Source organism: Acyrthosiphon pisum, chromosome X (genome assembly GCF_005508785.2).
Source record: "Acyrthosiphon pisum isolate AL4f chromosome X, pea_aphid_22Mar2018_4r6ur, whole genome shotgun sequence".
NCBI lineage: Eukaryota > Metazoa > Arthropoda > Insecta > Hemiptera > Aphididae > Acyrthosiphon > Acyrthosiphon pisum.
In genome coordinates, this window is record NC_042493.1 from 84963273 (window position 1) to 84988947 (window position 25675).

The following is a 25675-nucleotide window of genomic DNA, read 5'->3' on the forward strand; positions in this document are numbered from 1 at the left end:
GAGCTTTAAATTACTATAAAAATAAACTGTGCTTATGTATTTTTTAGATTTTTTGGTAACAGAATTAACTACTTAGGTGGAATGTTGTTTTAAATTTTCAATCCTTAGATATAAAAGTTGAACATTTTATACATTTTTAATTACAAAATAATTATTCAATTTTAAATTTGATAAATTTTGTCAAAATTCGATCATTAAATGCTTATAAAAAAAAAATTGTGCATATGTATTTTAAATATATTTCAACTGCTATTGCAAAAATATATCAAAAACCTTGCATTAAGTTTTAACGTTGTTTACCCAACAAATACAATTTATTGATGTTTATAGAAAATAAAACTAAAAAAATTGAAAACTTACAATGTCCGTAAACAGCTCAAAAAGAGTCAAATTATTTTCAAAATTTTATCGTATATAGAAATTACTAATATAAACTTCCGTGGAATTTTCAAGTATCTAAAGTCATTCGTATTTTAATTACAACAAAATAAGGAAATCGTTACATGAGAAATAGAGTGAATATCAAATGTTGTAAGAATATGAATTTCAAACGCTCATAAAAATTTAATTTGAGTTTCTTACAAACATTTTTTTTTCGATAAAGGTAGACAAATTTATGAGGAATCTTGCATTACATTTTCAAATCTTGGATTTAAAAAGAAAATGTATTATGACTTTCTAACTCAAAATATTTTGGAAATTTTCGTCATTTTTACGTATTTTGTCAATATGTAAACTTTAAATGTTTATAAAAAAAAATTGTAACTGGATTTTTAATATTTTTCATCTGCCTTTGAAACAATATATTAGGAGACTTCTATTAAATTTTCAAGCTTTTGTACCCAACAAATAAAGTTTTATTGTTATTTATATAATAAAAAACTAAAAAAATTGGAAACTGAAAATGTACCTAAACAGCTCAAAATAAGTTAAAATATTTTAAAAAGGCATGGTGTATAGAAAATGTTGACATAAACATTCAGTCAAAATTTGAAGTATCTACGGTCATTTTTTTTAGAGTTACACCGAAAACCAAAATCGATTATCTCAAAAACAGATTTTGCGTAAAATTCCCGTTTTTCCTTAATTTTTCTTTTGTTTTTCATGGCGCTTTTGAAAACTACTGGAAAATTTTTACTTTTGAAATTAGAAAATCCAAGTACTTTTACTGTCCTAAAAGGTGATGACAGACACAAAAAAAAAATTAAAAAAAAACACACATCATTGTAAAATCAATACATTCATCGTTTCACTCAGAATCTAATATTAAAATACATAATATTCACAATTTTGTTTTATAAGTATTTAAAATTCAAATTTTAACAACATTTATCAAGTTAAAAATGTATAGGTAATGTGCAATTTATAGGTACAGTTAAGGATCGAAAATGTAATACAAGGTTTCTGATAAGTATTTCATACGTTAAGCAAAAATCTTTTAATAGATAAGTTTAAATTTAGACGAAATTAAATATTTAAAAATACATTTCAATATAACATTTGTGGGTACTTGAAACTTTTAAAGTTTTAAGGTAGGTATATTATTTTATTTTTTATACATTGGCATTATTAAACATAATGTTTTCGGCAAAAATGATTTCAACCCAATGTATTACTAATAGTAAAATAAATTACTTCAATAGCAATGATATCGTAAAATGTAGGTACTATTCAGTGTATAGAATGACAGACTGCATTCTTCGCCCAGAACCATTTTTCATATATAATGACTTTATATCACTGAATTCAATTTTGACACATCCATTATGGTGACCCACTCGACAATGAATTAATGTACAGCGTATTCGGTTTTTATTCTAACTTTATTATTAAAGATTTTTTTTAATTTTTTTTTTTATTGTATTTATTTTATTATGATATACAAATTCAAACTTTGTATTTAATTTAGCCATTTCATAAAACAATTCATAACTTGCCTAAAATAATGTACGACCACTACAAAAAAAAACATACAAATGTAAGAATTCCCGAACCTTACATATTATGAGTTATGGAAATTATGAATTAATAATTATATTATTCCATTTCGATGAGGGGGTGGGACCACGGTCAGACAAAAAGTCCGAAAATACAAAATATTCTATTATATTTTCATTAATAATTCATAATTGTATAATATATTATTATATTAGGTATATACTATATATGTATACCTGTACATATAATTATATATATTTCATATATAATTAATATTCATTTAAAAATGTAATTAATAATTATCTTATACAATATTAATATTATATTATATTTAATTGCTATTACAGGTAGGTACTTACCAGTTACCAACAGCTTGTCAGGCGTCAGCTAACAAATATTATAGTTCCATATAAACATTTAAAATAATGGTCAACAATCAACATAACAATAAGTTCAAAATAAGTGCTTGGAAAGAACGAGTTACATAAGGATCGGATTCCTTGAGCGGGTTCCTTTTCAAAAAAAAAAAAAAAACGAGAAAGTAAACGAGTTCTTTTTTTCAAGGAAATATAACACAATTGTTCGTTCTTTTATAGTTTACTAATTTACACAGATATGTAAATAATTGAAATTAAGATATACATATATTTTTAATGAGTAATGTATATTGCCAATTATCGAGTGATTGTTATCGAGTATCGACAGTAATCGTTACTCATTAGTCACTTTATTAATATTTTTCATAAGTTAGTTATAATTTATATAGAAATGAGTAAGTACTTATATAAAATATAATCATTTATAACAATAAACGATAGTCGACAGTGACATACGTCGGCCAACAATTTTAATTTTGAAGAAAGTCTCAAAATAGAATTATAAAATATGTACCTACTTCACTTACCTGTAGGTATATATTATAATTAAAAATTAAAGAAGTATATAGGTATATATGAAAAAAAAATAAAAAATATTAATGATTAAATAAGAATTTTTATTTTATTTGGAACTAAATGAGAAACTCTTTCATTTCCTAAGGAACGAATTCTTTTTTTTTAAGGAACAAGGAACGGACCAAATTCCTTTTTTAAAAAAAAGAACAAGGAATGGAACGAATATCAACATTATTCAATAGAAGGAATAGTAATTAAATATTATAATATATTAATATTGTATAAGAAAATGAATTACCATTTTTGAAATTAATATTAATTACATTTATATTTATATATAAACTATTAACTATATAGGTATATAATATATTATATTTTTTAATTATTTATATGATTAGGTATAAATGAAAATTTAATAAAATATTTTGTATTTTCGGATTTTTTGTCTGAGTATGACAATAAAAATGTGCTCAGACTTTTGTCCAACATTTTTCAAAACAGACTTTTTGATCAATTACCAGTAAGCTAAATAATAATATCGTATTATCTTGTTAAAAATAAATATTAATTAAAAGTTTCAATTCGTATAGATTCGAATGCTGAGATACCTATTCAAAATTACATAGACATAATTAATTTTACACATATTAAATGATATTTTTATCGCATGTATCCACCTAAATTTTCTGAGTTTTGAAATAAAATTAATAAGACCAAAACATTATTTTAATCAGTATCCAGGCGCGGTTCTAGGACTAAATTTACGTATTTGCAACAGTACATTTATATATATATTTTAACATTTAGGTATAATTAGGACGGTCTTAACTGCGAATAACATTCCTACCCCACCAAACATTTTCTTAGTAAAACATTCATGTTTTCAGCTAACAGACTGAAGCCCCCCCCTTCTACCAGTAATATTATTAATTTTTAAAAATAATATTTATCAAATTTCAACTGTCGTTATTTACTTAGTACGCAAGATGTTAATTCATATACGTCTTACCAAAACAAATTAATTTTTGTATAAACATTATATTTGCATACCAATTATTTTCCTAAAATTATCAGTAATTTTTGGTAAAAGTATGAACCACTTGAATGAGATACCTTGTATTAAATTTTCAAGCCTCAGCTTTACAAATTTTAAACTACAAATTAATTGTGGTTTTGTCAAAATTTGAACTTCAAATGTTTAAGTATAAAAATAATAGTGACTTTATCCGTTAATATTTTTAGATAGCAATAGGTAATAAAAACATGTATTACATTTTTACCTAACGAATAATTTGTTATTGACGTTTTTAGAAAAAATAATGGATCAAATACAATCCAAGCGAAAACACGGTCTAACAAAGATTACCAAACATTTTTAACAAATTTTTGTTTATTTTCCCGATTATTTTAAAAAATACTGAGAATTTTCAATTTTGACCTCCTAAAGTCCCAACTAGATCCAATTTGTTTCCAAGAACCTCCATCGAAGTTTATGATTGCTGTATATCGTATTGATATACGGACAAAATATAATATTATTAATGTACTGGGTAAGATAAAATTATACATTCGCGTACGCAGTGGGGACTGTCCACGACGTATATGCACTCGGCGATCGAGCCGCCAGTCCGGTTCATCGTTTCACAATAAACGTTATTCTATTCATTACTTTGTGTGTTCTTTCATTTCATAATTAAGTGTAAAACACTATCCGAACAAACAACGCACGTTTAGACCGACTGCTAAAAGCACTCTGCGCAGCAGGTTTAAGAGAACGTAAAATAGTTTCATGCGGACGGAAGTGGAATATCTAGGTCACAAAATCGACGGACAAGGGTTGCATACGCTAGATAAACATACGATTAAGGAAGCAGGGGCGCCTCAGGATAGGTCTGAATTTTTAAGGCAAGGTCACCAGAAATTTTGGTATGTGCAGCTGCCCACCCTGCCCATAGCTAGAACCACCACTGCAGTACTTCTTCCAATAAGCCTACTGGAGTAAGGCTGTAGAAATATGCTTGCTCTCGCTATACAACTTACAACCACTAGCTATATAAGTGCAACTGGAGATTTAAGATATCACCTAAAATAAAAATCATTTTCATCCCACCAAATATTAAAAAAAATATATTTTTGATTCTAAAATAGGTTGAAATCTAATTTTATCTTTTGGATTATTATGTACTAGCTGATCCCGTGCACTTCGTTTCCCGGCAACCAATAATTATTATTATAATAGCTTCAAAACCCATGGCAACCATTTAAAAACAAAAATTTCCATCGGAAATCTCAAAATTCCTGTTTGAGCACCTCCCGGGGTTGGTTCTCTCCCTTTTTAAATTAGCCTATCTTCTGCTCAGAGGTATAATCTATCTACATATATATATATATATATATCTGATCCTGTTCACTTCGTTGCCCATTAAAATTGCCAACTCTATATGAATAATAATTCTACATATCACCATGGAAACCATTTATATACAAAACATTTTATCGGAAATTTCAAAATAATATATAATTGGTTGCCATGGTAATACGGAGACACACATCGACGAAAATCTCAAAATAATATATAATTGGTTGTCATGGTAATATGGAGACACACACGGGCGGAAATCTCAAAATAATATATAAATGGTTGCCATGATAACATGGACACACACACACTGACACACATACATTCATTTTTATATATATAGATATAGATTATTTTCTATTGATGCCTAAACCAACCAAATCAATGAATGTAAGATTTAAGTCTAGAATACTAGCCTGCAGTAAATACAATCATTCAGTCAAGATGATCCTGCAGCCCAGTATAATCCTTTCCATTCACCTAATATATTAATTTTATTTAATTACAAAATAACATAATGGACTCGAAGAATAGTCCTCTAAATCTCAAAACAGAAAAAAAATCAAAAATCAATGCAGACAGACATAAAAACAACATTAAACAATAGTATGATAACACCACAGAAGTTATATATTTTATTGTTGATAACTGGAGTGATTGCATTTGATTTTTTGATATTAACTATTATATTCTAAGTATAACATGGACAGTTTCAATACATACATAAGAAATTTACATTTTATTAGACCTTAAAACATTAACTTATAAAATAATATAGATGTATATAATTAATATAGGATACAATTTTTAAATTATGTAATTACTAGTTTGATATAATGTTGTGATTCTTTGAAAATTATTTTTTTAATTAAAAATCATAGTTATTCCTGTTTAGTTATCATTATAAAATAGCTTTCCCCTAGACATTGGTAAATAAGTTACATGTATGGTTGCATAAATAAAGCAAAAATATGCAATAAATGAAAAAACAAAAATTGATTACAGATGTTACAAAATGATAGAATAGTTGAAGAAATAAACCAAATATTGACCCTCTCTATCAGTTATATAATATGAACTAATAATAATACTTAGTACAACATTTTCATCACATTATGGGATACTTAGATATTTGTTAACAAAATTTACGTGGAATTGCTTCCAAATTTTTCTAACCTTTTTAACCTAATAATTCGCTGCTGTTCAGTTTCTTCTTGGATCAATTGATCTTCACTGCCACTGCTGCTGCTAAATATTTCAAATATTATTAATATTTTGAATTACAGTAAAATAAATTATTTACACAGTTGATTTGTAATACAGTAGAATTAAAATAAATGTATATGTTTGCTAAGAAAAACTAAAATATACAGTAAATATTATTTTAATTATTTCAATAATAATTATAGATACCTAATTACAAACCTTGCAATTTAATATAAAAACTGTCATTCATTGTATCACATAATTTATTTTCATCCAGTGAACAGAATCATTTCCAAATCCAGTTTTAGTCATTTTTTTGAGATTTAGATCTAGATCTCTTAGCAAATTAAGTAACGTAGTGAAAGTCCCCTCGGCGGTCAACGTGATTCAATAGAAAATTAAATTAAATTACTGGTTTTACAATTTTTGTTTTTTTTTTTTTATATGTTTCCTATTTAATCATTTAATTATTAAGTATGTTCTGTAGATAAAAGAGCAGTTTACACGTAGCGTGTACCCAAACTCTACACATTCAGCAGCTATTGAATGTGGCAATATTTACATTTTAGATCACTAAAAGCACAATGGGCTAAAAATAGAGGTGCAAGAGTGGCATAATGGCATATGGCATATGAAGATTTATTAATTAAATACCATTTTGCTTCTTAACTCAATAGTTGTTAATACATGTTTACTAAAGAATTACTAAAAATAAATTAGCTGGGTTATATCCAGAGAATTAGATCGCCATTGACCACTTAAAATTTATCAAGAAAGACGTTCCCAGTGAATTAGAATTTGAGCTATAGTAATTGCAACAGTAGCTAAAAGTAGTGAAAAAAAAAACAAATGGTCATAAATATTGAGTTTATCGGAACCCATATAGCTTAATTAATTTAAAAAGAATATAGGTAATGATTGATAAGACACAAGCAATTTAAAAATATGTTAAAGATTTGGAAAGAAGTATTAAAAAAAAAATAACTAAGTCATAAATGGTCTGTAACTCCTCAAAACAAATTTGAATACAGTAATTAGGATACCTATTGTACTTGATAACTATGTAAATGATCCATATACTTCAACAAAAGGCTATTCTCAGCAAATTATTACAATTGGATCAGAAGAAAAAATATGAGAAGAACTTGCAAAAAGAATATCACTAATGTTTGAAGGCTTTGTGATAGCTTGGCAAAGTGAAAGCTAAAATCACAAAAAAAAATAGAGAAGTAAAGACACAGAAAAATAGAAGATCCAAACAAAAATTTGGCAAAGAAAAGATGAATAGCAAGGATGAGGACAAAGATTGTAATTTGCGAGTGTACTATGTATGTAGGTTAATACAATTCAGAGGCTATTAGAGGTAAATTAATTGAAGTAAAGTAATGTAAAAGCAGTTCCACCTCCACCCTTCATTAAAAAAAAAAAGAAAAGAAATATATTAAGGCCATCTATAGAACCAGAGAAACCTATTGCACGCTTGTTAAATTTTTGCAGCATGACAAAATTATTTCATTGTTCAATATTGTGTTTAGTAAAAAAAAATTGGAAACCAAATTATTTATAATTTTTAAAAAAAGTCAACAATTAAAAAAATTTGGAACTCACTACTTCTAAAAATAATATTTTATACTTCGACAAAAAATGGCTCATTCCATATAAATGCAATATTCACGTCAACATACAAAATATTTGAAAGATTATTTTCCACAAAGAGTTATTTTAAATCCTAACAATGGAATAATACATTATTGAATGAAGCTAATTCTGTTTGTAATTCATTAAAACTTCTTAGACTACAAAATACACAACTAATAATAATAAATAATCTCAGTAAATTTTTATTAAGAGTCTCTTTGAGAAATAATGTTTATAGGTACCCATGAACATAATATATTACTGCCATGTGAATTCTTTCAAAACTTTAATACAAAATGTTGGCGTATGACAAGAAAAGGTCCACCACCTCTGCTATAGTCTGATGGGTGAACAAAACGGTTTCATATTCACTGTATAGTACTATAATGTAACTAAAAGAACCAGTGGCGTATATAGAAATAATTTTTGGGGTGGGCTATAGTAGACAGAAACTAGCAAGTGATCTATTACTTAGAGGCTACTGTCTACTATACAGTGTGTCCCAGAAGTCCCGTATCACCCTCAGTATCTCCGTGGAAAATCAATATATTTAAATGCAATTTTTTTACAGTAATAAGTATAGAAATTCTGATTGAATAACATAATATTCAATTTTTTTTTCAAAAATTCAAAAATTATCAAACATTTTTTTAGGAAAATAAATTTATTAAATTTCCAAGATAGCCATTTTGTTGATCATATTTTTTAAAACAGTTAAAAAAAAAAATATTAAAATTTAATGAAAATCACCCAAGTTAGGGCTAATTATTATTGTGAATTTCTAAGAATAATAGTTATGTTACCTATGCATACGGCATTAGCAAAATACGGTTCGCATGTTCATTATTACAATCACGCTGATTTTTCGGCTAAAATTAAAAATAATAATTAGCCCTAACTTGGGCGATTTTCATTAAATTTTAATATTTTTTTTTTTTTTTTTTGAACTGTTTTAAAAAATATGATCAAAAAATTTTTTGATAATTTTTTGAATTTTTGAAAAAAAAAAAATCGAATATTATGTTATTCAATCAGAATTTCCATACTTATTACTGTAAAAAAATTGCATTTAAATATATTGATTTTCCACGGAGATACTAAGGGTGATACGGGACTTCTGGGACATACTGTATATTTAATAGTTTCTATAAATATATTCGTATTTGTTATTTTTCAACAGGCTATGAAATATTATAACTTATAATAGAACCTAATAAAATATATTGGTGTTCTATTTAAAAAGACCGTAATTTCGGGGGGAGGGGGAGCTGCAGCCCAATAGGCACACTCCCTATATATGCCACTGAAAATAACATAAAAAGGAATTTGATTTAAGTGTTATTCGTTTATTTGGTCGTGAGAAAGTAGAATTTGTATCTTTGTGTGATTAAAGATGATGATTAATTATTGTTAATAGAAGTAATTAGTAAAAAGAAAACTCAGATGATGATGATTATAAGTATTATAACATTACCCTAATATTAATAAATAATGTATATATTATTAATACTTAGATATTTAGGATGTTATATGCTATACCTACAGTTGTTATCTTTATATATATAATTTTTCTGTACGTGTGTACCTATTTGAACTCCTCCTAAATGGCAGGACCGATTTTGATGAAATTGTTTGTGTGTGTGTTTAAGTTTGTGGGTTCCTAGATGGTTTAGATTTAAAACTGGACCCAATAAGTCCAACCCGGAAGTACCTTATAGGTAGCTAGAAGGTAGCGAGTTTTTTTTATATATATTTACATTTGTTAAAACAATAAGAATAACATAACTTTAAAAAAGACTGATTCAATAAATTCAAATAAGACTAAAATATTTACTAGAAATTTGTTTTTTTGGTTAAATTTATATAAGTATATTATAGTATAGTTCATGAACGTTAAAATTATAATTGTTATGAAATGTAAATATTTAAAACCAAATTTTTGTGTAACAAAGTACTAGATTATGCTAGACTGATTATTTTATTTTTCGATGCTATACACTAGATTTTTAATACTCTACAGGGGTGTCCAACCCGCGGCCCAGGCCTACTAGACTAGTCTAGTATAAAAAAAAATAGTTATACCTAATGTCTTGTCTCCGTTTTACAGACACATAACATATAAATTTTGTTTTGTTTGTGTTTATATTAGAGTCAATTCATCTATCATGTAAGGACTTAAGGACATTATAAATTATAAGTGTTCTTTTGTTGAATGTTTACAATATATTTCTTTTTAAACAATTTATGATAATGTAAAGTATTAATATTTAAATATGCTCATAACTCACTTAAAATTCAAATATCATAAAAAACCAAAGAACATAGATAATGTTCTTAGCTTTGAGTTTCATTTAAGGTTAATTCACTCTAATATTAAAGCTAACAACACAAAACTGGAACTGCAGAACTTATTTTAGTATGTTATCATTATGAAGACGAAGAGAATATAATATGCAGGTATGACAATGGATACTCCTTTTAGGAGGATGTGACATTTTTAAAGGTAACAATATAGGAAATTGTCTGCATGGGTTTGGGTTATGAAAATGTATTTGTAGTAAGTATGTGTGACTACATACTTAAAAATACTGGAGTACATGTCAATATCACACTACACAAATATTAATCAATTTATTTATTTCATAAGCATCAACCTTTTGCCAATTCTATTAACTAACCTAGTTATCCAATAAAATTTCTAAAAATATATTTGAATGCATCATAACATTATATTAAAATCAATTTTTTTTATCAATATTATTATTAACATATAACAATTCTTAGTACTCAAAATTTAAAATTCTAATTTTGGAGAGTTCAAGAATTTAATTCTAAAAAAAACTGGAACAGTTGTTTGAAATTAACTTCAAGACTAATTGATAAAATATTTTCAAAAGTTGTATCCGATATTAGATAGTTGGAACTATTAGTATAGGATAGGTCTATTTTTGTAGAAAACACTGCCAGTATAAATTCTCCTTAACTTTTCTATAAATTCCATAGAATTGTTATAATAGTTGGTCTAAAGTAAAACCAGTTGAATTGGAAAAATCTTCACAGTTAGGTTATAAGTATTATTATATAATTAAAAACAGCAGGTTAACTAATTTGTGAAGTTTAATGAAAAAAAAAAATATATACATGTTTGCAAACATCCTAGAGCTTACTTTATTGTTTAAAAATAATAAATTTTGAATCATCATATATACCTAGTAACTCCACTACCGGTACTAGAATCCGTTTCAGAAGAAATATTACTTGGTGGTCTAGTTTCTGATTGCTCATCATTTTCCGTAGTATCCGAAGTTTTAGTTTCACTGTTAAAAGTTGAGTCTGTACTATCGAGACTAGAAAACAAAACGATTACAATTAACAAAGTTTGTTATCATTAAAACATTTCAGAATATTACCAAATTGAAAACAGAATCACTATTTAAGTTATAACAAATCTACAAATTACTAAATTATAATGCTAAGTCATTTTAGATTCTGAACGGTTAAAACAGATAAATGTATTGGTTGTACATTTCTCATAATTATAAGTTGCTTTAAAAATATTTATGACATTGAATATTCAAATAAATAATAACGGTTTATCCTCTAACAATTTTTGTTATTTTGTGATTAAACAAAAAAATATTAATTGTTGAAGCTTGAAACATACAATTATAATTATAGTACCTACTACATCCACAATGTTATTATTTTCTTTACACAATTAACTTTTTTAAATAATTTAAACTAATTTTAAGCTATTTTTAGGAATTCAAAATTTTTTTAGTTTTTTTTTTTTAAAAGTGTTGACAAAAATATTTAGGTTTGGTCAAAAAGTTTGAAAATGTAATACAATATAAAGCAATTTAAAAATATTGAAAGTACATACCCACAATTTTTTTGTATAAGTGTTATAAGTGTCTTATAAAGTTCAAATTTTGATAAAATTAGATAACAATCAAAATGAAAAAAAAATATTTCAGCTGCGTTATGGTTCAAAAATATTATTCATGAGGACTTGAAACTTTTAAGTATACAGTGAAACCTCCCTTAATGGAAACCTCTAAATAGCGGAAGGTATTTCGGGAATACACTACAAAATTCTATAAGGTGAACCCTCTGAATAGTGGACACCACCGAATAGCAGACAAAATTTTGGTAACCGAGAGTGTCTGGTATTTAGAGCAGGGGTGTCCAACCCGCGGCCCGTGGTAGTTTTTAATGCGGCCCTCTCTTAAATTTAAAAACCATTAATTAATTGTATATAATATATTAATATTACGAGAAAAAAATTATTTTAAGAATATAAAACTACAAAATATTAAACATCAAAAAAAAATAAACATTGTTAGTGATTAATCTTTATTGGCTCCGATAGCAATATTCCGTGTCATTTATCAACAAAAAAATTTCTGCTTATTATTCGCTGTACTAAAATTATAAAAAAATGTATTATTGTATTAATGTACAATAGAATATAATTTAATCATTCAATTTGAATGTATTGTTATTAAAAAGTATGTGGCCCACAACAACTTCTACCCATAATATGATGTGGCCCAGTCTTCACAAAAGGTAGGACACCTCTGATTTAGAGGTTTCACTGTATTACATTATTATCATGATTATATTTTAGTATGAACAATGACACTGCCAAAACTTAGATTAATTTTAAGCTATTGCCTAGTATAATAAGAACTTATTTATTTTGTAAGTCGGTATTGACTAAAAAGCTAATAACAGTAATATTTGATATTATACTATTATAATAAATACAATGTTCTTGCTAAAAATGTATTCAACCCAGTGGTGGCTTAAATCTTGGACCAATGTACTATTTGTAGGTTATTCATAAGTTATATTTTTCATGTACATATACAATCAAATATTAATAAATAATAAATACACTTTTTTTTAGCTTGAAAGATTAATTTTCTGTTATTTTACTATTTACTTGTTTAAATTAAAAAAAAAAAAAATTGTATGATACTCAGGACTTGGTTTTGAATGCAAAATGCAATATTTTTTTGAAAAGTCCCAGACAATGCTTTTCAAGTACAAAATTTGTTTCATACATCAGGGAAATGAAAACTTAGTTTTATTTTATTTTCAAAATATTAGCTCAAAAGAATATATTCTGACCATTTATCGTTAGTCACTATGTACAATTTATGATTTTGATACGTCGATAACGTCTTTTCCTACCGTATTACTAATATTAAAATAAATTACTCTAATAGCAATATAAATATATCATAAAATATAGTTGGTGGACAGATCGTCTTAACTCAGAATAGTTTTTTGTTTGCAATGATTTATTATTGAATTCAAATTTAACACATCCACTCAATAACACAATGACGAGGTACACTCCACAGGTATACAACAAATAGCCCAATTTTCATTTAAATTTTAACATCACTAATATTTTTAAATGTAATACATTTGACTAAATATTATAAAATCTAAAAAAAAGCAGGTAAGTGGATGTCACTCTGCTGTACAGTAGGTTACAAGTGGGTCATTGTATAATGGGTTGTATTAGACTTGAATTCAATGATAAAATATCATTCTGAGCGGAGATGGTTTGTCAGTCTGGATATTTTATATTGTTATTATTTATTTTATCATGCAAGTTGAATTAATATTATAATATTATAATTTTTAATTCGTTTCTATGGTGATAAACAAAGCGTTAGAAATTAAAATCCCATTTTTAGCGGTTTTTCATAATTTTTCGGTGGTTTTTCTCATGGCATTAAATAACTATTGAGAAAATCAGAAAATGACCTGTTTTAAGTACCATCTTGATCCAATTTGCTAAAAGATAAGGTACTATATGTTGAAATTGAAGCACTCCTTCTGGAAGAAATTTTGTATACAAGATATAAAAATAAAAACATAAAATAAACACCATTGTAAAAACAATAGCTTCCTCGCTCCGCTCAGAATCTAAAATTACACATCCAATTAAGAAATATACATAATTTAAAATCATTTACCCAGCCATAAGACATGCTGATGAATACTGATTCATCATCACAACAGCAGCATCCAGCATACATTTTATATCAGTTATATATTTAATACGTGCTAAACATCCTTGTCTTGTATTTTGCTCCATTAGACGTAATTCTTCATCAGATAGTGTATCCAAGTTAGGAGGTATATTTGGTGGCTGAATTGCAATTCCTTTAATTAACAATATATTAGTTCAATTAATAAGTAATTACAAGCAAATATTATATTGTAAAATGTTCAAAATATCTCTAAATAATGGAAGTTTATAGATGAGTATAAATAATAATTTATTTTAAATTAATTCTGTAGTAAGGAATAATAATACCAGTTTCCCAAACGTTTTTGAGTTATCGGTTTATCTAAATATATAATATAGATATAGGTACTTTCTAACTTATTTTAAAATTTAAATACAAAATTATCAGGTTTTAAATGTTTTATTCTTCTTTTCATATTATACTATCCTACTTAAATTAAGGCTTGCTTTTCTGTATATCCTATTACCCAACTCTTACTTTAGGCAGCTCATAAAAAATCTGAAAATATTGTGTCTGGACCAGTGGCACCTCATGGGTTTTTAATGAAGTCGTGCACATCCAAAAAAAATATAACCAATATTATATATATATATATTATAAATTGTATTAAATAATTGTTTACAAATTTTAGTTATTCACCAATGAGCTTTTATTTTAATTATACTTTTAAACAGAAACATGATTGTTGTTTTAAATTTCCGATAATGATTGACTAAAATTCTCAGCCGATAATCAGAATATAATAAACGAATGAGAGTAAAAATAAATTATAATGCCTATGCCGACGCGCAACGTCGAAAATAATTTGCTGAAAACAATTTAATTGGTTATGTGCACATCAATTCCATTATAAAGTGGATTGCGTGTTTCGACTTGTTTTAATTTTTATACTGTACAAATGTGCACAGCGATTGTGTGCACTACTGCACCACTACAATACACACTGATACCGTTCCATCACGGACAACCGCTGTTTGGCCATCGAAATACCCCAATCCAAATATTATATTATTTTCATAATATTCTGAATTTGTTTTTTTATTATTAAAAATATTCTTAATAACACTATAAGTACTTAGTTGTATTATTATGATTTATGTTTTCGATTTTTCTTGAGTTTGGGTAGGTAGTGCATGTGTACTATATACATGAGCCGCCACTGGTCTAGACCGCATTTCAGTAGAAATTTTTTTTTATTGGACATGTATTTTAGCATAACCATATTTTAGCCGACAGTATTAGTCAATAGTATTTTAAGTTTTAACCAACAATATTTAGGAAAACATTACTTCAGCAACAGTTTTTGAGCAGACAAAAATGTTGACCAACAATATTATAGCTAACTGCTTAAATACGTTTCGGCTAAAATATGGTTTAGCAAAAACATTTGTTGAATGAAATACTGTCGGCCAAATTGTTTTTGAATCAAATACTGCCGTTTAACATATTATTTAGCTGATATATTTTCGGGTAAAATGTTATTTGGTCCAAATATTTGCTAGCTAAAATACTGTCTGCAACATTATTTTCAGATTATTTATAGTCTTTCCCTACTTTGTGACAAAACAATAAAACATATTTCATGCAATATAAGATATGTGACATAACATAATATGTGATATGTAAATCAATTATTTATTATAAATAAGGAATATTTTTAGAACCATTAAGGTAGAATTACATGTACTCCCTCTTATCAAATAAAAATAATTCAAAATTAAGTAAAAAATACCTAAATAGAATTTCAACATAAGTAAAAGTATTAAATTTACTTACCACCAACAAATGGTAAATTAAGTGGAATCTGCGGTATGTTCGTAAATGGTAAATTGGAGGATGTTTGTGGCATATCATCTAATTAAAACAAATAAATAAATAATAAGTTAAACTTTTTAAAAATGTTGTTATTTCTAAAATTAAGATTTTTAATTACTGAACAATGATGATGGTCCAATTCCACCACCTATTCCTGCTGCATTCATAAACGCGATCCATGATTCATTCATATTATTTGATTCAGGTATACCACTATTTGAATTATCACTGTTGTTTCCATTAATTTCATCAACAGATGTTGATCGTTGTTGAAATGTATACGGTGGTCTAAATGGATACTGGAGTGGTGTTTGATTATAATAGGAACTTCCAGTACTTCCTGCTTGATTTGATGATACATGTGGATGATTACTAGTAGATGGTCCACGACTATTATCAGTGGCAGAAGATGATGCAGCTGCTTCAGTTGATGGTGTTTCCTGGGCTGTCCTGCTAGGTGTTGGTGTTACTGGTGTAGGAACATTAGAATTCTGAGTTGTCGAAGGTGTTGGGCGCAAAATATCTAATCTACAAGTTGGACAAGTTTGATGACGTTGGAACCAGCTACGTAGACATGATGTATGAAATATATGATTACAAGGCAATTTTTTTGCAGCTAAAAATAATTAAATTAAAAAATCATAAGTTTTTAATCATTTTAATAGAATTAAAAAAAATTTAGTTAATACAATTGTACAATAAAATTATTTTACGTTTATAACTTAAATAATATATATAATATAATATTTACTCGAATATTTACCTGCAGCTGTCATATCTTCCCGGCATATAATACACACATTTTCAATGGCTTGTAAATCTTGTAACGTAGCATCCGGGTATAAAGTATTCATATTATGTATTGCTCTACGAGAGAGTACAAGATCTTGGAATACTTTTTTGAAATTTCTACAAAATAATGTATTTGTGTATTAGCATTGTTTGTAAATTCTAGATAGACAAGCTATACAATTTTTTTTAAATGTTTGAGAGGCAAAATCAGTATCGTCGTCTCTATCCAGTTGCTTATCATATAATAATATTTATGTTTATTTAAAAGAGTCAATGGCCTAAGTATTATCATTTATAATACAGTTTATATTAATAATATATAATGTAGGCAATTTCGTTTTAGTTCCAAAATAAGTGTAGAACTTTCTTATGAAGTCTTTCTAAAGAATTATACTATACTTAATATTATTAATTGTACTAGAATATATTAGAACAAATAAATAAAATGTATTGTTTAAATAATTTTATATTTTTACCTTAGTGTATGATACATTGGTCGAAAAGCAAATAGTGGTATTGTGTATGTTCGTACCATAATTATAAGGAAAACCACATACATCACAGCTTTACACAACCCTAATCAATCATATTATAATATATGGATTAGTTAAAATGGTTTAAATAATCAATTTAAAAAGAAGGTTCTTTACAATAATACAATACTTATAAAGAGGACTGCAGTCAGTGTTCAAAGAAGAAAAATATAGAAAAATGTATAAAAGAATATTATAATATCATACATTGAAGATGACTAGTCAGTATGCATTATCTAATCTGAAGATGTTATCAACATATAAATTAATGGATGAATTAATTATATTTATTAATATTTCAGTTTAAAAACCAATAGTAAAATCACGTAAATTAAAAAATACTTAAATTGTTAATATTTCAAAATATAGTTTCAAAAATTAAATCTCTCTAACCAAAATCCTGTTTTTTTTTTGGGCGATAAGGTTTAAATACAACCTTTTTATATTATGACAGTAGACTGTAGTCCCCTTAAACTTAATATTCAATTGAAAATGGAAAATTTATATTTTAAATAATCTTACCAATAAAAAATTCAAGGTACAGCAGGAGAACAGCTTTACTTTCCCAAAAGGTGTCACTATGTACATCAACTGCATGCAATATATACTTAAAGGTAGCATTAGCTGCTAATGTGATGAGTAATGCATATTCAAATCCAAATACTAATTGCACCGATGGACCTTTGGCCATTGTAGTAGTATATGCATCATGAACAAAATATACGTCACCCAAAGTTAAGATAACTAATAGCACTATTTAAAAACAATTTAAATTATTAAAATTATTAAAAGTATAAAATGTACCTATATATTTGAATATACAGATTACAGATATTTAGATAACTTACACCATATGCGCAAATGAAATATGTATGATATAACTGGAGTACGTTCCATCTTAAAATATAAAATTAATATAAATATATATAAAATAGCAACATGTTTATCAAATATAAAATATAAAAACATACATAATCTACTCGATCCTCTGCCAACCAATGAAAACATTTTAAAAATAATAATAAAGTAAATAGAGCTACAAATTTGGGACTCAAATCATCTTTAAAAATAGTAAAAGCTAAACATGTTTCTGTAACAGCGTACCAGGCTTTTTCAATTAAACGCTAGAAATATAAATACATAAACAAATCATTAAATCACATAGATTTTTGAGGTTTATTATAAAAAATGTTAAATGTATAAAATAAATACCTCTGATTCTGCAGGACGCAATGAGCCAAAAAATAATTTACCGGTTAATTTTCCAATTAAATAGACAGCCACCAAAGCTTGCATATACATTATCTAAAATATAAATATTTATAAATAAAGATTAAAGAAAACAAATACAAGGCAAGTAGGTAGGTATTATAGTTTTTTTTTTAGTTAATATAAACATTAACTCTTATTATATAATCCAAATTATTTAGTGTATTTTTACTTACTGCCATACTTGGATTGGATTTACATATGTATACGACTGATGGGTAAAATTGTTTCTTTTGACGAAAAGCATTTGCTACAACGCAACTGGACAACACTAGACTTATGGCTACAGCCGTGGTGCTGGTCATTTTCGCAGCGGCCGCAGCCGTGGTTGTACTCATATCGGATACTTATATTTTCTATCGGCCGAATAAAAAAATAAATAATATACGTAATTCCGTTTACGTGTATACGCGAACGTATGAGATGCGAAACCGTCGATTATAAGATATTCAGCCGATAATTCAACCCTTTAATTAAAAAACAAATACAATCGCACTTGGTCGACTTTGCGCACTGTTTCGTAAATAATATATTTTTCAAATGATACTTTCTAATATGTTTCAGCGTAAGGGGTACAATAAAACGACAAAACTGTTGTCACTTTTTCCAGCGTATGGACGATGCGCACGTCAACCAAACAATATCAATACTGTTATCATTTGTAATTAATTATTGTCACGATTAAAGATAGTACTATCTTTAATCGTGATTATTGTTTAACACCAAGTAAATAGTGTTATCGAGATGATAAAATTAATAATTATAACCATGAAAATAAAAGATTTAAAATTAATTCAAATTTCAGTTTAATAGAAAAACGACGCATACAGAACATTTTAATAACCATGGTCTACAAAATACTATCGTAAATATCGATTGTCTTCTATCGATAATATAAGATATCGATTTATAGTTTTATAAAAATTACTTTAGGTACGCCATGGCTACCTAATTAGTGTTTATCTAATTCAAATTAAAAAAAAGAGGGAAAGTAAGTGCCAAGTGGTCTCTCTGCTGTACTGTTGGTCGTTGGTGTTGAGTGTAGGCTACTCATTGAGGAGTAACTGAACGTCTGTACGTCACTGTAATGTATATGCACTAAATTTGAATTCAATGATAAATCATTCTATACAAAAAAGTATTTTGAGCGAAGAAGGTCTGTCAACCTATATAACGTTAAGGTACCCTTTTAACTACTAAGTATATCAGTTATTATTACTCTATGATATGGTTTTATAATAATTTATTGATGGGACGACTACTATCAGAAATTGCTACCTACTTACTATCAACATTTTATGTTTGTTAGAGTGTATGAGATGAACAATCTATACTATAATATGACATAAGCCCCAATGGTGCAAAAATGGCATATCATTTGCGCCAGAATTAATATTTTATATAAATAGTTATTTAAAAATGTAAATTTTATAAAAAATTGTCAATAATAAATTGTTAAAATATAATATATAGTTCTAAATGGACCTAAATCTATTAAGCGTGGCACACAGGTATCGAAGATTTTTGCTCCCCGTCCTATATAACTTTTTTTTTAATCTCATTTTTGCGCTTATATCTTCCACCAGTACAAACGTCAAACAGCACGGTGTCCGCGATCTACCGCAGGTACATTTCCTACCTGATAATATACTGCTGCGAATCTCACGGAATAACGCCGGGCGAGATGGCTATACTACATCATATTACACCCAAAAGGAGTTGAACAATGAGAATTTTTTCCGGGTAACGGAAAAGTTAGGATAAGTTTTTAACAGTTTTACACTACTCTGCATACAGTTCAATTACTCTTCATATAAAAAAAAAGTTGCAAGATAGACAGGATTTGTGGAGCCACGAAACAGCCCTATGCAAACAACCATCCCTGGGGGCGGAGCACGTGGGTGACAGCTATTCAGTTATAATATTGTTATAATATATTAAATATATTATTATGCGGTGAGTAAACAAAAAAAAATTTGACAAAAATCAAAAAAATTTTGGCGTGAGGCGAATTTGCAGTTAGTCGGACGTTAAGACTACCCCGGTGCGCGGCCAGTGACAACCACATCGTGCACAGTGGAGCAATTGGTTTAATGAAAATTCAATTTTGTATGATGTCAACATATGTTGAACACGTATAGAACACCTATCTAGCCATGTATATGGCTAGAGCCTGCCGTACGGCTGATCTGACGCCAACTACTGCGAGCGCCCCACTGATGAATAAATATCGGTTCGGTTGTATATATACTATGCACATTGCCACCAGTGATGACTAGTTAGAATTGGCGAGCCAGATACTATCTATAGTCGTGGAGCCAGCTGCGGTATCTGGTGGTGACTGGTGACGTACGGTCGCCACTGGCCTTCTCGCAACTGATCACACACCTCAGTAGATCGCAGATATGTGATCATCAATGGGTGCCTGTGTGTAAAAGAAAAGCCCAGCGCCAATTCACGTGATACTCTATTGGCTACATGCCAGTAACGCACTACACGAGAATTAAATATTATTTTGTTGTTTTTTTTTTGGTCAAAAGTATCAATAATTTGCCAATCGTTTTAAATAACCTATTATTCATCAGATACAAAATCTGAAAACACATTTGAATTCATCGTGAAATTTATTTGAAAATTAATATCTTACATTTTTTAATTAGTTTTTTCTCTTCAACTTCAATTCTTAATTTTAAAAATTTAATCTTAAAGAGTTTAGGAGTTCAATTAAAAAAAAAACCGGAAAGTCGCTCTGCTTTTTATTATGTGTCTAGAGTAATCACTGGAATGGACGTGTACAAATTTGAATTTAATGATGTAAAATGATTGTAGGTACACAAAAAATGGTTTTGAGTGAAAGCGGTCTGTCAATCTATAATATTACGGTTTACAAAGTATATAAATATAATATAATATAATATTATTATGGTATTAATGTTTTTAAAATAATTTATTTTACTAGATATTAGGCAACTTGATGGATTAATTTTAATTAAATTAAGACATTTATGTTATTATATATAGAATGATATTTTAAATTAGAAGAAAATAAGTAAAATCGTTAATCTTTGTTTTAATATCTAATTTTGACCAAATTTAAACTTAATATTTTTTTTTAAAAAAACAGTGTTTATATATTAATTATATTTTTAGTTATAGTATGACTACTCACGTGGAACCTTGATTTAAATTTTTAATTCTCAGTTATAAATATTGAACATTTTATAAATTTTTAACTACAAAATAATTTGCAAATTTTTATTTGATACATTTTGTCAAAATTTGAACTTTAATAATACTTAATATTGCTTGTAAAGATAAATTGTGCTTATGAATTTTTAATATTTTTAAACCTTTATTGTGACAACGTATGAGAAGCCTTATATTAAATTGTCATACTTTTTGACCCAGTGAATAAATGTAATTGAAATTTATAAAAATAAGCAGCTCAAAACGTATCAAAATATTTTGAAAATTGTATTAAGTATAGAAACTGATAAAATAAACATTTGGTGTAAATTCCAAGTACCTATTGGCTATTTACGGTTATTTGTTTTTGAATTACAGCAAAATAAGAAAATCATTCCAAGGAGAACATAGTCGTAAAAAAATTTCATTTGACTCCGATAGACATTTTTTTTTTTTTGATAAAAGTAGACAAATTTATAGTGAATCTTGTATTACGTTTACAAATCTTAGATTTGAATAGAAAAATTTTTATGAATTTCTAACTCAAAATAATTTGTACATTTCTATGATTTTTACTTATTTTGTCAAGATTTGAACTTTAAATGCTTATAAAATATTATTGTAGTTACGTTCAACTTTTTTTTTTTTTTAATTTCCACTAACAAAAACTGATGAGGAACCTTGTACACAATTTTTAAGTTTTTTGTCTGAGCATAAAATGTTTTATAGACATTAGTTTTTAAAAAATTAATAAAAATTTCAAATTTCATATGTTTATAAAAAGCTCAATATTAGAAAATATATTTTAAAGATTGTATGGTGTATAGAAAATGGTAATATACATACTTTGTAAAAATTTAATGTATCTACAGTAATTTTTTTAAGAGTTACACCAAAAACCAAAATCGAAAAGTGATTCAGCATAAAAATTCCCGTTTTTCCTTAATTTTTATTTTTTTGTGTTTCCCGGCACTTTTAAAAACTACTGAGGATTTTAAATTTTGACTGAATGCACCAAATAGATTCACATTTCCACCGGAAAAGATACTGAAGTTGAAAACCAAAGCATTATTTAGATTATTAATTATCGTGTACACAGGCACAAATAATAAAGACACGAAAATTATAGTCTAACATTGATAATACATTAGTACATCACCCTTTGAACCATCACAGAAGCCTACTAGTTCAAAAGAAACAACGCAATTCACCATGATATTATGATGCCTACAATAGCAGACGAAATCCAAAGGTTTGCTTGCAAACACGAGACAAGGATAGATCACCACATCAATCCATTGGCCATCCGCCCGTCCAATTATTAGACAATTCCAAGCACAGCAGACGTCTTAAGCGTCTGAAACAGTGAAACCATGCGACTTAGTTTAAGAGTTTAGATTAAGGGCAGGTGGCCACTTCATTGGAAGTGTGACTTCATCAATGTATAAAGTATATATTACTAATATTTAGTATGTAAAATATATACAACTATTAAACATATTTATAAAGACCTTTGGGCCGTTTAAATAATAAATCCGCAGGAAATTAAAAACAAAAAAATTAAAATTGAAATTAAAAAACAATACATAATACACATTATACCATAATATTCCTAAAATCATGTACAATAATACATGGTATGGTATAATCAATTTTGCAGCACTTTTTTGGTTTGTTTTATAATTTTTCATTCGTTTTCGTTTTGTGGTTGTGTCTTGTTCTGGTTCTATAATATCATTTACCCATTTTCTATAATAGTCTACGAACACGTGGATAGTCTGCATTTCTTCACCTTTGAGATTTATTGAAAAACTGCATACTCCATATTGCCAGCCATTGCAAATCATTGGACCACCACTGTCTCCTTCATATGTTTTTCGCTTGTTTGGCACCACACACAAATATTGTTGCCATGTGTCTATTATTTGAACACTATTTGAACACGTAAATGCTATAAATCTTGTCTGAAATATATATGTATATTTACCTGTCATATCCTTCACAAGCTTTTCTGCCATGTCTAACCATAATTTTATTCATAAATCCTTCATTGTCTAAAGTATTTTCAGCATTAATACTACCAAAGCCAAAAACTGTACACTTTAGGATTTTGTTATTGGCAAAGTCAATAGGAGTGCCACCTATCCTTATATATTCCTTAATATGAGGGTATGGTTTTTCTATCTAAATATAAAAATGTTTCAATAATAATATACATTATTTTTTATATAGAGCAGTATTAATTGTTTTGACAACAATTAAAATATAACGATTGACAATGTGGTTACTACCTACACAGTTAGTAAATATTTTACTGTATATGAGGCAAGCAAAAGTAATTAAGTAGAATCTCTTTAGAAGTTAAAGAACAAGTAGGTACAAATAAATCTTAATTTTCTTAGAAAGTATAATATAAAATAAAAGTGCGCTTACTTGCAATACACTAATATCTCCAATTATAACTTCAGATGTAGGGTTATAGCTTTCGTGTACGAATAGTCTAACTACGTTACGTGCATCATAATTTTTTATCCATGAACCTTGATATACCTGCATAAACATGGGTATTTTAGTAACAAATAACAGCGTATTTAAATGTATGTTATCGTTATGTTTAATATAACACGTAGTTTTTTGCATTAAATACTTATTTCATAGATATATTTACTTTTAAATTCCTTTTGTCTTTACCGTAAACACAGTGAGCAGCAGTCAATACGAACAATTCTGTTAACAGCGAGCCTGTGCAAGTCGCTATCCTATTATTAGATGAAAATACTTTTAAAGACATTACGTACGGATAATCTTCGACATTATACATATCTCCATTGCCTATAAGTCCTTTGTGTATATGCTTGGTGGACTTGGATTTAGATAATGCCACTTTAAATGTCAGTAATAAAATAAATGCAATGCGCATCGTGTCTTAAACGATTGCTGTTTGCGTATCTATTATTAATATTTTATTATATACAATTAAGGCAGTAAACACTTATATTATCATGACAACACAATTCTTTTGAAATGTAAATAAATCTATATTGTTTAAATATTTTTGATAATGATATAATAATATTATAGTGTAGACGACTCGTATGGTCATTTTGGAATTTCGCATCACCAATAACATTATTGCCACTGATTCCGAGAAGATTTCCAAAGCTTCGTTAGCCGTCGCAATAATCTACTTCATACGACAGCGTGACAGCCGGGACAATAAAGTTGGCGTGGGCAGCAAGTACAGTTGTTCGCTCTTACGGAAAAAAATAATTTTGGCATGGTAAATGGTTAAAAATATTATAGTTGATATTTCCATAATATATTGGTTATAACTATGCCTGTTTGGTGAAAAATACAATGTAGTTTTAGTTATTAACTTATAGTTAAATTGTCTAAATTAAAATTTTGAAAGTTATATCAACCATGTTAGTATGTTTGTACTTTGTTGTATATGGGCATTATTTTCTTTGTCTATATACATTATAATAACACGCGTGCCAGTTGCAGCCACTCGCTTGCAATGTAAATCACAAACCTGCATAAATGCATTGGCGAAAATAAGTTTTTCTCGGTACGTCGGTGAGTAGGTACCAATAGGAATCAGAAATTTAAGGAAGTATAGTACTAGGAAACTCGTTGAAATTATTTTTCTTTGTTTTGGACTTCGGTAATGACGTAGAGTCGCAGTGAAAAATGGAAAACTGCAACAGTATTCTTGTTTCGTATTTTCGTATTCATTGCAGTTTTAGACCTCCGAGACTCCAACTAATTAGTGTAACTATTTTAGTTTACATCAGTTTTTACGTCGGCGTGTATAAGATCTTATATTGATTCAAGTTTGATCAAAAAAAATAAACTCATCTTTAGGTAAGTACCTACCTATAATTATATATTTATATCATACGTATTACGTATATTATTTTTAGTTATTTTTCATAATTTAGTATTTACGATTACAATACCTATTGATTATTTATATTACCTTGATAATAA

The 25675-nt window shown here is 27.4% G+C and overlaps 2 protein-coding genes across 4 annotated transcripts; both read right to left on the reverse strand.

Annotated features, from left to right (window-relative positions):
* Positions 1–5799: 5799 nt before the first annotated feature.
* On the reverse strand, positions 5800–19126 carry LOC100164346 (E3 ubiquitin-protein ligase synoviolin B). 3 transcript variants are annotated; one of them, XM_016803155.2, is made up of 12 exons: positions 18673–19125; positions 18440–18532; positions 18199–18351; positions 18076–18124; positions 17750–17980; positions 17171–17270; positions 16654–16811; positions 16021–16518; positions 15864–15941; positions 14031–14220; positions 11244–11381; positions 5800–6438 (listed from the first exon to the last, which is right to left on the reverse strand). In XM_016803155.2, exons 1-12 carry the CDS (start codon positions 18832–18834, stop codon positions 6336–6338), a joined length of 1953 nt encoding a protein of 650 aa, XP_016658644.1. In that variant the 5' UTR covers positions 18835–19125; the 3' UTR covers positions 5800–6335. The 3 variants fall into 3 exon arrangements, with proteins under 3 accessions (XP_016658644.1, XP_029346330.1, XP_003243468.1); XM_029490470.1 differs by having other exon boundaries at positions 5806–6435; positions 18673–19126; XM_003243420.4 differs by having other exon boundaries at positions 5907–6438; positions 16666–16811; positions 18673–19124.
* A 3877-nt stretch (positions 19127–23003) lies between these two features.
* LOC100162274 (chymotrypsin-1-like) lies at positions 23004–24602 on the reverse strand. Its single transcript, XM_008183263.1, has 5 exons — positions 24351–24602; positions 24116–24232; positions 23670–23866; positions 23425–23614; positions 23004–23039 (listed from the first exon to the last, which is right to left on the reverse strand). The coding sequence occupies exons 1-5, from the start codon at positions 24600–24602 to the stop codon at positions 23004–23006; spliced, it is 792 nt and encodes a 263-aa protein (XP_008181485.1).
* Between the last annotated feature and the right edge of the window lie 1073 nt (positions 24603–25675).

Coding starts and splice junctions, on each gene's coding strand:
- LOC100162274 (XM_008183263.1), bottom strand. CDS start 24,602: ATGCGCATTGCATTTATTTTATTACTGACATTTAAAGTGGCATTATCT. Junction 23,615..23,669: donor GCTTGTGAAGGATATGACAG/GTAAATATACAT, acceptor GTGTTCAAATAG/TGTTCAAATAATAGACACAT. Junction 23,040..23,424: donor TAGACTATTATAGAAAATGG/GTAAATGATATT, acceptor TCACTGTTTCAG/ACGCTTAAGACGTCTGCTGT.
- LOC100164346 (XM_016803155.2), bottom strand. CDS start 18,834: ATGAGTACAACCACGGCTGCGGCCGCTGCGAAAATGACCAGCACCACG. Junction 17,271..17,749: donor GTACCTTGAATTTTTTATTG/GTAAGATTATTT, acceptor ATGATTGATTAG/GGTTGTGTAAAGCTGTGATG. Junction 11,382..14,030: donor TCAGCATGTCTTATGGCTGG/GTAAATGATTTT, acceptor TTTGTTTTCTAG/TCTCGATAGTACAGACTCAA.